General features: G+C 43.6%; 1 protein-coding gene across 1 annotated transcript in view; it reads right to left on the reverse strand.

The window, feature by feature from the left end:
• cubn (cubilin (intrinsic factor-cobalamin receptor)) overlaps window positions 1–12,819 on the reverse strand; it is a 347,393-nt gene that overhangs the window by 299,311 nt on the left and 35,263 nt on the right. The window contains exon 12 of the mRNA XM_068007070.1: window positions 708–710. Coding sequence (XP_067863171.1) covers window positions 708–710 — 3 coding nt within the window. The remainder of the gene's footprint in view (window positions 1–707; window positions 711–12,819) is intronic.

Genomic DNA, 12,819 nt, shown 5'->3' on the forward strand with positions numbered 1-12,819 from the left:
AGTGCCAGCATGGATTTGTAATGGGTAGGTCATGTCTAACAAACCTAATTGAATTTTGTGAGGCATGAACTATAGTAGTAAGACAGGGGAATGTCTATGGATGTGGTTTGCATGGACTTCCAGAAGGCATTCGATAAGATTCCACCTAAGAGACTGTTTTAGCTAAAATTAAAGCTCGTGGAATTGAAGGCAAATTATTGACCTGGTTAGGAGATTGGTTAAGCGGTAGAAGAGAGAGAGTAGGGATAATGAGAGCAGGTCAGAGGCTGGGTATTCTGCGGCGAGTGACTCACCTCCTGACTCCCCAAAGCCTTTCCACCATCTACAAGGCACAAGTCAGGAGTATGATGGAATACTCTCCACTAGCCTGGATGAGTGCAGCTCCAACAACACTCAAGAAGCTCGACACCATCCAAGATAAAGCAGCCCGCTCGATTGGCACCCCATCCACCACCCTAAACATTCACTCCCTTCACCACCGGCGCACTGTGGCTGCAGTGTGCACCATCCACAGGATGCACTGCAGCAACTCGCCAAGGCTTCTTCAACAGCACCTCCCAAACCCGCGACCTCTACCACCTAGAAGGACAAGGGCAGCAGGCGCATGGGAACAACACCACCTGCACGTTCCCCTCCAAGTCACACACCATCCCGACTTGGAAATATATCGCCGTTCCTTCATCGTCGCTGGGTCAAAATCCTGGAACTGACTTCCTAACAGCACTGTGGGAGAACCGTCACCACACGGACTGCAGCGGTTCAAGAAGGCGGCTCACCACCACCTTCTCGAGGGCAATTAGGGATGGGCAATAAATGCCGGCTTTGCCAGCGACGCCCACATCCCGTGAACGAATTTTTAAAAAAAACTTGAATTGGAAGTAAGTGACTAGTGGTGCCCCACAAGGATCTGTGCTGAGGCCTCAACTATTCACTATATTTAGTAATGACTTACATAACACAATAGAGAGCCATACATCCAAGTTCGCCAATGACACAAAGATTGGTGGCATAGTAAGTAGTGTAGACGAGAGCATAAAATTACAAAGCGACATTGATAGATTAAGTGAGTGGGAAAAACTGTGGCAGGTGGATTTCAACACAGGTAAGTGTGAGGTCATCCATTTTGGACCAAAAAAGGATCGATCTGAGTATTTTTTAAATGGTGAAAAGCTAGGAACTGTGGAGGTCCAAAGAGATTTATGGATCCATGTACACAGATCACCAAAATGTTAAAAAATAATCAAAAAGGCTAACGGAATGTTAGCCTTTATAACCAGAGGGCTAGAACATAAAGGGGAGGAAGTTTTTCTACAGCTATGCAAAGCCCTGATTAGACCACAACTGGAGTACTGTGTATAGCTCTGGGCACCACACTTTAGAAAGAATATATTAGCCTTGCAAGAAGTGCAGCGTGGATTTGCCAGAATGTTACCAGGACTCCAAGGGTTAGATTATGAGGAGAGATTACATAAACTAGGCTTGTATTCCCTGGAAAATAGCTTAAGGAGGAATTTGATTGAGATTTTTAGGATTTTGAAAGCAATTGATAAGGTAGATAGAGAGAAACTATTTCCGCTGGTGGGGGAGTCTAGGACAAGGGGACATAACCTTAAAATCAGATCCAGATCATTCTGAAGAGAAGTTAGGAAACACTTCTTCACGCAAAGGGTGGTAGAAGTGTGGAACTCTCTCCTACAAAAAGCAGTAGATGCTAGCTCAATTAATAATTTGAAATCTGAGATCAATAGATTTTTGCTAGCCAAGGGTATTAAGGGATACCTAAGAAGCCAAGGTGGGTGGATGGAGTTAGAATACAGATCAGCCATGATCTCACTGAATGGAGGAACAGGCACGAGGGGCTGAATAGCCTACTCCTGTTCCTAAACAATACTTTGAGAGAACGGAAATGTCAATTTATATGATATTGATATGTCCTTAAAGGGATATTGTTTTTGTTGTATTAAATAGTAGGGACAATGAAATATGGAGCAATAAAAACCATCAGATTGTTTCACAATGGCTCTATTATAGCCATTTCCTCCTCAGGAAAAATCCTGCAAAGTCTTTTCCACACTCCCATTCTAAAATGTCAATCTAATCTTACATCTATTTATACACCCTAGACCATTTGCCTGTTCTTTACAGTATTCAATCCTCTCCATCTATACTGATCCTTATAAACTTCAATCCTGTTCCTAACAGGATATTTTTTCAATTCATTTTTAAAGGTGACAAAACATTATTTATGTGGGAGCTCATTCCATTGCTGTGAGTGGGGGAAAAATATCTTTCTAATCTCAAAGTTTTTCCTGAGGTTTGTTTATTTTATACTTATGTCTCCTGACTCTGCACTCACAGAACAAATTAAATAAACTGCTTGTATCTGAATTATCTACAAGGCTGACTGAGGCATGTTCTTATTTTGAAACTAGTTCCTGCTACATTTTACTATATAGATCAACTACAAGTCAATATCCGGCAGATAAAGGAGAATATTTTGTACCAATGCAGGACAAGTATGCAATTTTGAAACAGCTGTGATAATTCTAATAAGATCTGATGCATAACATGCAAATGCTTACATGGTAACGTAATGTACGTGACATAAAACCCTCCGTCACTGACATTTTTATCACTGTGGAAATGGATCCATGCAGAAGGGCCAGATGTCTGCAGAGGGGAAGGGCTATTTGTACTACAGTACTTCTGAAGGATGGGATCTTGGTCCAGCAGACCGTCACGAATCTAGAGGTGACAATAATCATTAAGTATTGATAACTGCAGTTTTACTATACACACACTCTATACACAGGAACAATACGTACATATAAACAATATACAGAGAAAAAGTACCAAGCCATACACATGCCCTACACTCTATATGCCAAATAGGACATGAAGGGCTGAATGGCCTCCTTCTGTGCTGTAAATTTCTATGGTAAAGAGGAATATTACTAACATCTAACACACACACCATACAGAGAAACAGACTAAGAACCAAATCACACACACATGTATACACTACAGGGCCACTAATGTGGTCCCACCGCAGAGGTACCAGGACCACTGCTGCTTGGGCACTGCATGTTCCATGTGCTATAAAATCAGGTCTGTGTGACAAAAACTAAGTATTTTTGTCTAAGATTCAGCTTCTTAAATGTTATTACACTGCATAACAGGTTATAAACCAGCTTCACTCATGGAAATCATATTTAGCTTAATTTGACACCTTAATTCAATGAGTTGGTTGGACTCGGGGCAGTTTTCTTCAGGGAGAAGCCAAGCTATTCAGTTCAAAAACAGACATTCTGTATGATTTGTTCAAATAGTAATTTTTAGGCATAGTTTTCTTTTTATCTTCTAACAAGCTATGAAGTTGGGCCAAGACCTACTCCGTTAATGGTAGGGCGTTGGGGAGAGTTATTGAACAAAGAGATCTAGGAGTACAGGTTCATAGCTCCTTGAAAGTGGAGTCACATGTGGATAGGGTGGTGAAGAAGGCATTCGGCATGCTTGGTTTCATTGGTCAGAACATTGAATACAGGAGTTGGGATGTATTGTTGAAGTTGTACAAGACATTAGTAAGGCCACACTTGGAATACTGTGTACAGTTCTGGTCACCCTATTATAGAAAGGATATTATTAAACTAGAAAGAATGCAGAAAAGATTTACTAGGATGCTACCGGGACTTGATGGTTTGACTTATAGGGAGAGGTTAGATAGACTGGGACTTTTTCCCCTGGAGAGTAGGAGGTTAAGGGGTGATCTTATAGAAGTCTATAAAATAATGAGGGACATAGATAAGGTCGATAGTCAAAATCTTTTCCCAAAGGTAGGGGAGTCTATAAAGAGGGGACATAGATTTAAGGTGAGAGGGGAGAGATACAAAAGGGTCCAGAGGGGCAATTTTTTCACTCAAAGGGTGGTGAGTGTCTGGAACGAGCTGCCAGAGGCAGTAGTAGAGGCGGGTACAATTTTGTCTTTTAAAAAGCATTTGGACAGTTACATGGGTAAGATGGGTATAGAGGGATATGGGCCAAGTGCAGGCAATTGGGACTAGCTTAGTGGTATAAACTGGGCGACATGGACATGTTGGGCCGAAGGGCCTGTTTCCATGTTGTAACTTTTATGATTCTATGATTCTATAAGTATCTGACTAGCCTATACTCTTCAGACAGATCCAATTTAAAAATTCAGACAGCCTTAGGTAGACCCACTGGCTTAGAAATTGGTTTGCGCCAGCAGATTGGCATGAAGTGAGTGCAGGAAACGTTCCCTGCGCTGGAATGGGTAGGCCCGATGCACACCGTATATTGGGCCTCCGGTCTCATTTAAACAAGACTGGCAAGCAACGGTCGGATGCCGGGCGCTCCAAGGCAACTCGCTAGCAAATCAGCATTGGATTTCGGATTGCTGTGTCGCTGGCAGCGGCCCTCAGGTAGGTCCTGGATGGAGGGGGACGGTTGGGAGCCAGCAATGTTCTTCGGTACTGCAGTGGAGCGGGGGGGAGCCCATATTCATACCTTTTTGATGGGCCTTTAAGGACCGCTGGTTAGCCCGCATGTAAACCACCTTTTCCTGAATGCAGCCGGCCCGGTGCCAGCTGCATTCAGGCACACCAGTTTTGTAGCGGGGCCCTCAAACAGGCATGAAAAGGACCTAACACTTGCTTCAGGCGTACATCCTGGATGCCTCTTTTTCTGCCTTTACCAATAAGGCGGTGGTGCACTCCCATAGTATGGTTTGACTCCCCATGGAAGCCAGGGTACTTACCTCAAAATTCTAATGACCCTAATGCCAAAAGGTCAGCTGAGGCTAGTGGGAATTCTGTCATTTAAACCCTTAGAAGATCTCAATGGAACTCTCACCAACCTAGAGCTGACGTGAGTACCACTGAAGCATTTGAGAAACCCCCAGACAGTCAGGAGCAGAAGATTTTCTGACCACCTTTTTCCTTTGGCCTGGGAAGGGCCTTTGCCGACATCTTGTGAACCGAAGTACCCACAGCTGCTCCACAAGGCTGGATCGAAATGACACCACTGAAGTGTCCTTGGTGCAATGCGTGCTCACTGCATATTCAAATGACCCCATCCCCCTAATTTGCGATGGGTCTGGGCCTCTTTACTTTGGTGGACTTAGGTCCACTCGGCTACTGATTCTATTAGCCTTGGCTCGGTGGTAGCATTCTTGCTTCTGAGTCAGAAGGTTGTGGGTTCAAGTCCCACTCCAGAGACTTGAGCATGTAATCTAAGCTGACACTTTAGTCCAGTACTGAGGGAACGCTGCACCGTTGGAGGTGCTGTCTTTCAGATGATACATTCATAGAATGATACAGCACCGAAGGAGGCCATTCAGCCCATTATGCCTGTGCCGGCTCTTTGAAAGAGCTATCCAATTAGTCCCTCTCTCTTACCCTTGGAGGGCATAAGCCCTACGTCCCACCCCCCCTCACCAGAGATACACCCCAATCAAAGGAGGGTGCAATATCCCAGCCATAGTCTGCGTGCAGGTGTCTTTGGACATGTTCTGGTACAATTGTCTGGCTCTGTACACATGGGTGGAAGCATAAGGGTTAGCCCTAAGTGCAAATGCACCTGTCTGGTGTAACTCCTCTGATCCTCCTCCAAAACCTGCAAATATAGAGTAGCAGCTAGAGGAATACTCAGGTAGCCATCACACAATGAAATATTCTGGGGAAAACAGGCAGATGAAGTGCAGCTTTAAGAAGCAGCCTGTAAGTTCCATTGTGGCAGATAAGCTAAATAACAAAGCAGCAAAGTAGCTGGAAAGCAAAGAAGCATTAAAATGGATAAAATTATTCACAGCAGTTCGGGCAGCAAGCCCGAATGAATCAGGCTATCGTAAAACCACAGGCCCAATATGTTGGAAAGGGCCTTCCTTACAGAATCTATTTTATAGCATTGTCAAGCCCTAATTTTTCAGGACCTTATTGAACCCAGCACACAATACACATGCAGACTCTCAGCATTTCTGGGGTACTTAGGACATAAAATACGCATTGGTTGCTGAGCAGCCCTCAGTGCCCAATAATGTGGGGTATTGGATGCAGATGCGCAGCCAAGCTATGAGCACCAAAGATTGCATTATTGGCCCCATGTACACAGAATAGTAACTAGCCAAACAAGCGCACATATATTTACATATTATATACAGAGGGGGCAGTAACAAACCACACACAGTGTACACAGGAGCAGTAGAAAACCATACACAGTATATGCATACACAATATCAAAGCCAACCACATACATACAAAAATAACGTATCGAGGAATTGTTCCCCCTTCCCACACCCACAAACAAAGACACTACATACAAAGAAATAGTACCAAACAAAGCATGCCTTCTCACTTTATAGTGAAAGTAATAAATACTTTCACTGTGCACAGCCCTGATATGCTCGCTTAATTGCGCCTGTCCATACCCTCCTGTGCTGACCCCACCAAAGTATGCAAGGTCAAAGGGAGGGCATGTAATTTGCATGGGGCCAGCAGATGTCTGCACCACTACAGCCACATCTCATGCACCCAGGCTGCCTGGAAATCTGGCCTCTCTACCAGGTCCAAGGAGTGGGGAAGAGCGATGCAGTCTCTCACAAAACAGAGAAATTTGCCTCCAAGCAGGCCCAAAAGGAGGCTGCAGATATGAAAATTAAAAAAAATTGCATTTATGACTTTTGGGGATCCAGGCCATGATACCAGCTGGAAACCTCCACTTCCACCTTTCAGGAGGCTGATGCACTTCTCATCCCTTGGCGTACTGACCTTCAACTTATATCAGGTCTGCTAGCCTGGGGATTTCCTGAAGGCAGCCCTGCCCTGCGCCCTTCACCACCATCTTCCCCAGTAGAGGAGGGTGGAGGCTGTGCTCCCACAAGACAATCCTGGAAACTAAGCCATGCAGTTGGGACCCAGCGTATCTGGGTCCTGAGTAATTTTGGCTCTGTAATATGCGTTTCGTATTTTTTACCTCCAGGTAGTCAAAGCTGCAATTTTGATGGTGTCCGATGTAAAGGGGCCCAAATGCAAAAGTAATCAGCAAGTTGGAGCTGACAGATATGGTCCAATAGCAGTCTCTGTTGGGTGGGTAGTTGCCTGGGTAACCCGGTGAACTAATAACACCATAGGTTTCATTGAGATGACCACCACACTCTGAAAAAGTAAAGGTGCAGATGATGCAGGGTATAAAGTTTGTTGGACAACAAGTAGGCAGGGGTACATTCTTACAGAACTGCATCCAAATATTGACAAACATTTTAAAGGAAAACAGATTTTCATGAAAATGACAAGTAAGCTTTACTGCTGATACTTGATGTATAAACAAGAGTAATGAAGCATCACTGTTTTTCCTGTTCATTTATAATTTTAAATTATTCACAAATAGCTGCTGGTAGCATTATAAACTTTGATCTGGTCTAGCAATTAAAAAAACAATTGTTAGAATATTTAAACCAAAGCCTTTTCCAATACCTTTTCACAACTACAACAACAATTTGCATTTATATAGTGCATTTAACATTGAAAAATGTCCCAAAGCATTTCACAGAGATCTAATCAAGCAAAAATAAGAAAGAACTTGCATTTATATAGAGCCTTTCATGACCTCAGGACGTCCCAAAGCGCTTTACAGCCAATAAAGTACTTTTGAAGTGTAGTAATTGTTGTAATGTCGGAAACACGGCAGCCAAATGGCGCACAGCAAGGTCCCACAAACAGCAATGTGATAATGACCAGATAATCTGTTTTAGTGATGTTAATTGAGGGATAAATATTGGCCAGCACACCAGGAGAACTCCCCTGCTCTTCTTCGAATAGTGCCATGGAATCTTTTACATCCACCTAAGAGGGCAGATGGGGCCTTGGTTTAATGTGGCAAAAGAAATAGAGGCGAGATGAGGAGATACTTTTTGACACAGCGAGCTGTTATGATCTGGAATGCACTGCTTGAAAGGGTGGTAGAAGCAGATTCAATAATAACTTTCAAAAGAGAATTGGATAAATATTTGAATGGGAAAAAATTGCAGAGCTATGCGGAAAGGGTAGGAGAGAGGGCCTAATTGGATAGCTCTTTCAAAGAGCCGGCACAGGCATAATGGGCTGAATGGCCTCCTTCGGTGCTGTATCATTCTATGAATGTATCATCTGAAAGACAGCACCTCCAACGGTGCAGCGTTCCCTCAGTACTGGACTAAAGTGTCAGCCTAGATTACATGCTCAAGTCTCTGGAGTGGGACTTGAACCCACAACCTTCTGACTCAGAAGCAAGAATGCTACCACCGAGCCAAGGCTAATAGAATCAGTAGCCGAGTGGACCTAAGTCCACCAAAGTAAAGAGGCCCAGACCCATCGCAAATTAGGGGGATGAGGTCATTTGAATATGCAGTGAGCACGCATTGCACCAAGGACACTTCAGTGGTGTCATTTCGATCCAGCCTTGTGGAGCAGCTGTGGGTACTTCGGTTCACAAGATGTCGGCAAAGGCCCTTCCCAGGCCAAAGGAAAAAGGTGGTCAGAAAATCTTCTGCTCCTGACTGTCTGGGGGTTTCTCAAATGCTTCAGTGGTACTCACGTCAGCTCTAGGTTGGTGAGAGTTCCATTGAGATCTTCTAAGGGTTTAAATGACAGAATTCCCAGGGTAGCCCAGAAACTCCCCCGATATGCCCCCTTGATGCAGGAAGGAGGGATGGAAGATCCACCCATGCCCCCTCACTGGAAAATGGCTTCACCAAAAAAAGGGGTGGAATCCCAGTGGAACCAGTTTCTGCCTCTTGTTACAAGTTCCAATCCAGAGACCTGCCAGATGTCCACTTTGGTCCCGACAGGAATTTCTGGGCCATAGAAGGCAGTTGTTAAGGTATCTCAAGAGTCTTGTTTTATAATTCAGGCATGAGGAAATGTAGCCGCATGGATAGAAAGTCAGTTGATGGACCGGAAATAAAGAGTTAGAGTAAATAGGTATCGCACAGATTGGAGAAGTTCTAAAAGTGGTGTACCCCAGCTGTTAAGTGCTGGATCCACTATTAATTTTTGTAATTATAAATGATTTGGACGTGGGTATAGGGAACATAATCTTGAAATTTGCTGCTGACAGGAAAGTAGGAGGCTTGGTAAACAGCGAGTAGGACTGTAAGAGATTTCAAGAAGATAAAGATAGACTAGTGAAATGGACAGTCAGGCAGCAGATATAATTTAATGTGGATAAGTGTGAGGTAATATAATTTGGGAGCGAAAGAAAGCAAGAAATGGCAATATATCTTTAATGGAAAGATGCTGATGTGTGTGGATGAAAAGAGAGATCTTGGGCTCAAATACATAATTTGTTGTAAATGCAAGTAGATAAAAAAGCCAACAGTACTTTTGGTTTTATAAACAGGGACATAGAGCACAAGAGTAAATAAATAATGATAAATTTGTACTAGTACAGTTTTGAGTGTCCCAATATAGAAAGAATATTAAAGCCACAGAGAGCGTATAGCATAGATTCGCCAGGATGATGCCAGGGAAGGGAAACTATAGTTATAAGGAAAGACTTGAGATACAGGGACTATTTCCACTGAAACAGAGGAGATTTACCAGCGGTTTTAAAATTACAAAGGGTTTTGATAGAGTGAATAGGGAAAGACTACTAGGGAGTCAATGACGAAGGGCATCAATTTAAAATTGTTCCTAAGAGAGTGAGGAGAGAGGTTAGGAGAAATTTCTTCATGCAGATACTTTGTCACAGGGAGAGGTTCAGGCAGAGACCACCGCATCATATAAGGGAAAATTATATCGATAAATGAAGCTGGGAAGAGAGTGAGACAGTTGGATTAGTTTTGGATTACTCTGGAAAAGAGCGAGTATAGACACATCAAGGACTTTGTCCATGGGATAAGTGTAGAGCATGGAGGAATTTCTAGCCACTCATTTCCAATAACCAGTTGCATACATCTAAACACTGCAAACACTCACCCAGCTCTCTTGAGTCCTAAGCAACTGTGAAACCATTACTATTTCCTGAGACATCAGAGGAGAACCAAAAATATAAGGAATTTTGAGAGCTGAAAAGCTCTTTTGGGACTGTGGTGCCACAGTATTTTCCAATTGTGATGGCTGAAGCTGAGTCTCCATCCACTCCAGATCCCAATGCCTAACCGTAGGCTCAGACCCCACTCCCTGAGATGGGTTAATTTAGGGAGATGGATTTTATGAATTTAAAATTACCATTATGGTCCAGAGGAAAGGTTATTTTGGCCTTTCCCTCGTATTGTCAATATCTTTTGGCATGAATTACACATTTTATCATGTTTACAAGCAATATTATATACCATCAACTTCACTATGGATACCTCAGCTCCACTTCTACAGATACCAAAATTACAAATTGAAAAAGTAATATAATAGTTTACACCAGCTGAATTTACAGAATAAATTTGTATCAGAAATTATCTTTGTTACAGTTTTAACCTAGTCACATAAGGAGGTATTAGGACAGATGACCAAAAGCTTGGTCAAAGTGATAGGTTTTAAAGAGCGTCTTAAAGGAGGAGCGAAAGGGAGAGAAGCAGAGAGATTTAGAGAGGGAATTCCAGAGCTTAGGGCCTAGGCAGTTGAAGGCACGGCCGCCAATGGTTTAGCGATTAAAATTGGGAATACGCAAGAGGCAAGAATTGGAGGAGTGCAGAGATCTCGCCAGGTTGTAGGGCTGGAGGAGGTTACAGAGATAGAGAAGGGCGAGGCCATGGAGGGATTTGAAAACAAGGATGAGAATTTTAAAATCAAGGTGTTCCCGGACCGGGAGCCAATGTAGGTCAGCGAGCACAGAGATGATGGGAGAACGGGATTTGGTGCAAGTTAGGAAACACGCAGCAGAGTTTTGGATGAGCTCAAGTTTATGGAGGGTGGACGATGGGAGGCCAGCCAGGAGACCATTGGAATAGTCCAGTCTGGAGGTAACAAAGACACGGATGAGGGTTTCAGCAGCAGATGAGCTCAGGCAGGGGCGGAGATGGGCGATGTTACCGAGGTGGAAGTAGGCGATCTTGATGATGGAGTGGATATGTGGTCGTAAGCTCATCTCAGGGTCAAATAGGACACCAAGGTTGCGAACGGTCTGGTTCAGCCTCAGACAGTGGCCAGGGAGAGGGATGGAGTCGGTGGCTAGGAAACGGAGTTTGCAGCGGGGACCAAGGACAATGGCTTCGGTCTTCCCAATATTTAGTTGGAGGAAAGTTTTGCTCATCCAGATATTGGACAAGCAATGTGACAAATGAGAGACACTGGAAAGGTCGAGGGAGGTGGTTGTGAGGTAGAGCTGTGTACATGTGGAATCTGACGTCGTGTTTTCGGATGATGTCGCCGAGGGACAGCATGTAGATGAGAAATAGGAGGGGGCCAAGGATAGATCCTTCAGGGACTCCAGAGGTAACAGTGCCGGAGCGGGAAGAGAAACCACTGCAGGTGATTCGCTGCCTACAACTGGACAGATAAGAATGGAACCAGGCGAGCGCAGTCCCACCCAGCTGGATGATGGAGGAGAGGCATTGGAGGAGAATGGTGTGGTCAACCGTGTCAAAGTCTGCAGACTGGTTGAGAAGGATGTGGGGAGATAGTTTACCATGGTCACAGTCACATAGGATGTCATCCTGTGCAATAGACTCTAGCTGTTTAACTGATGGCATCACAAAATGCAATCCTCCTTTTGTCATTACCTATTCTAATAATTGGTACATGGCTCATTCTAAATCTTCCAAAATAATGAACCAAATAACTAGCTCTATGCAGATATAAAAGAAAACCTGTGAATTTTGGAAACTTGAAATAAAAGCAGAAAATGCTGAAATGCATTGTAGTTCAGCCATATGTGAAAGAGAAAGATGGGTTAATACTTCAGGTGGGCCCTTTATCTTTCTCTGTCAGACACTGACCAACCAGCTATGTATTTTCTGTTTTTAACCAACTTCAGCGTGTTGTGCAATATGTGAAGCTATGATACCATAACCAGCGTGAACTGTGTAACTGATGATTTGATATACAATTGTAGCCTGAACCAGCCAGAACTTAACACTCAAGGTTGACATTTGGCCACACGCAGTAGGTTAGTGCTCAGGTTGTATTTCAGTGAGATCATAGTTCTGTTAAACTGTTCTTTCTCAAAGGTTATTCTCAGTTGTGAACACATGCACCTTAGAAATGTTACAGCAACAGGAAGTTTTGTCTTTGAAAACAACTAAAATGGCAAGTTTAATTTAAATGCAAAATAACAACTGATTAATATGTATCTTGCAACAAGAGATGGACAGGTTGAATTCTAGATTAGAAGAATGATTTTAATTGTTAAGAATTATAATCCAAAAAGTTAGATCAGCTGGCTGATGCTTTCTGATTGGGATACATCAATGGTGGGGCAGGACTTCGGCCCACCACAGAGATGTCCCCCTGACCCCAATAACATTCTGGATGGTGGAGCTGGGACCGGAAACTTGCTAAAGCAGGCACTGCAAAGTGGAAGAATATGGCAGCCTCTGAGTTGTCTGATAATTATACATTTTTAAAAAAACTTCTGTTGCAGCACCTAAGCCTGTGCACAGCCACCTTCAGAGCAATTGCACAGGCCTCCTCTGCAAATAAACCTCAGAGGCTTCGTCCACTGACCTTTAAATGCTGCGCACCAAGGCCTAACAAGCAAACCTGGCGCCCAATGTTTTAACAGAGCAAATGATGGGAAACACAGCAGAGACACATGTTTCCCTCACTTCAATATGTCTTGCATGGTCCCAGCTGCTTCATCAATGACCTTCCCTCCATCATAAAGTCAGAAATG

Source organism: Heptranchias perlo, chromosome 2 (assembly GCF_035084215.1).
Source record: "Heptranchias perlo isolate sHepPer1 chromosome 2, sHepPer1.hap1, whole genome shotgun sequence".
NCBI classification, from domain to species: domain Eukaryota; kingdom Metazoa; phylum Chordata; class Chondrichthyes; order Hexanchiformes; family Hexanchidae; genus Heptranchias; species Heptranchias perlo.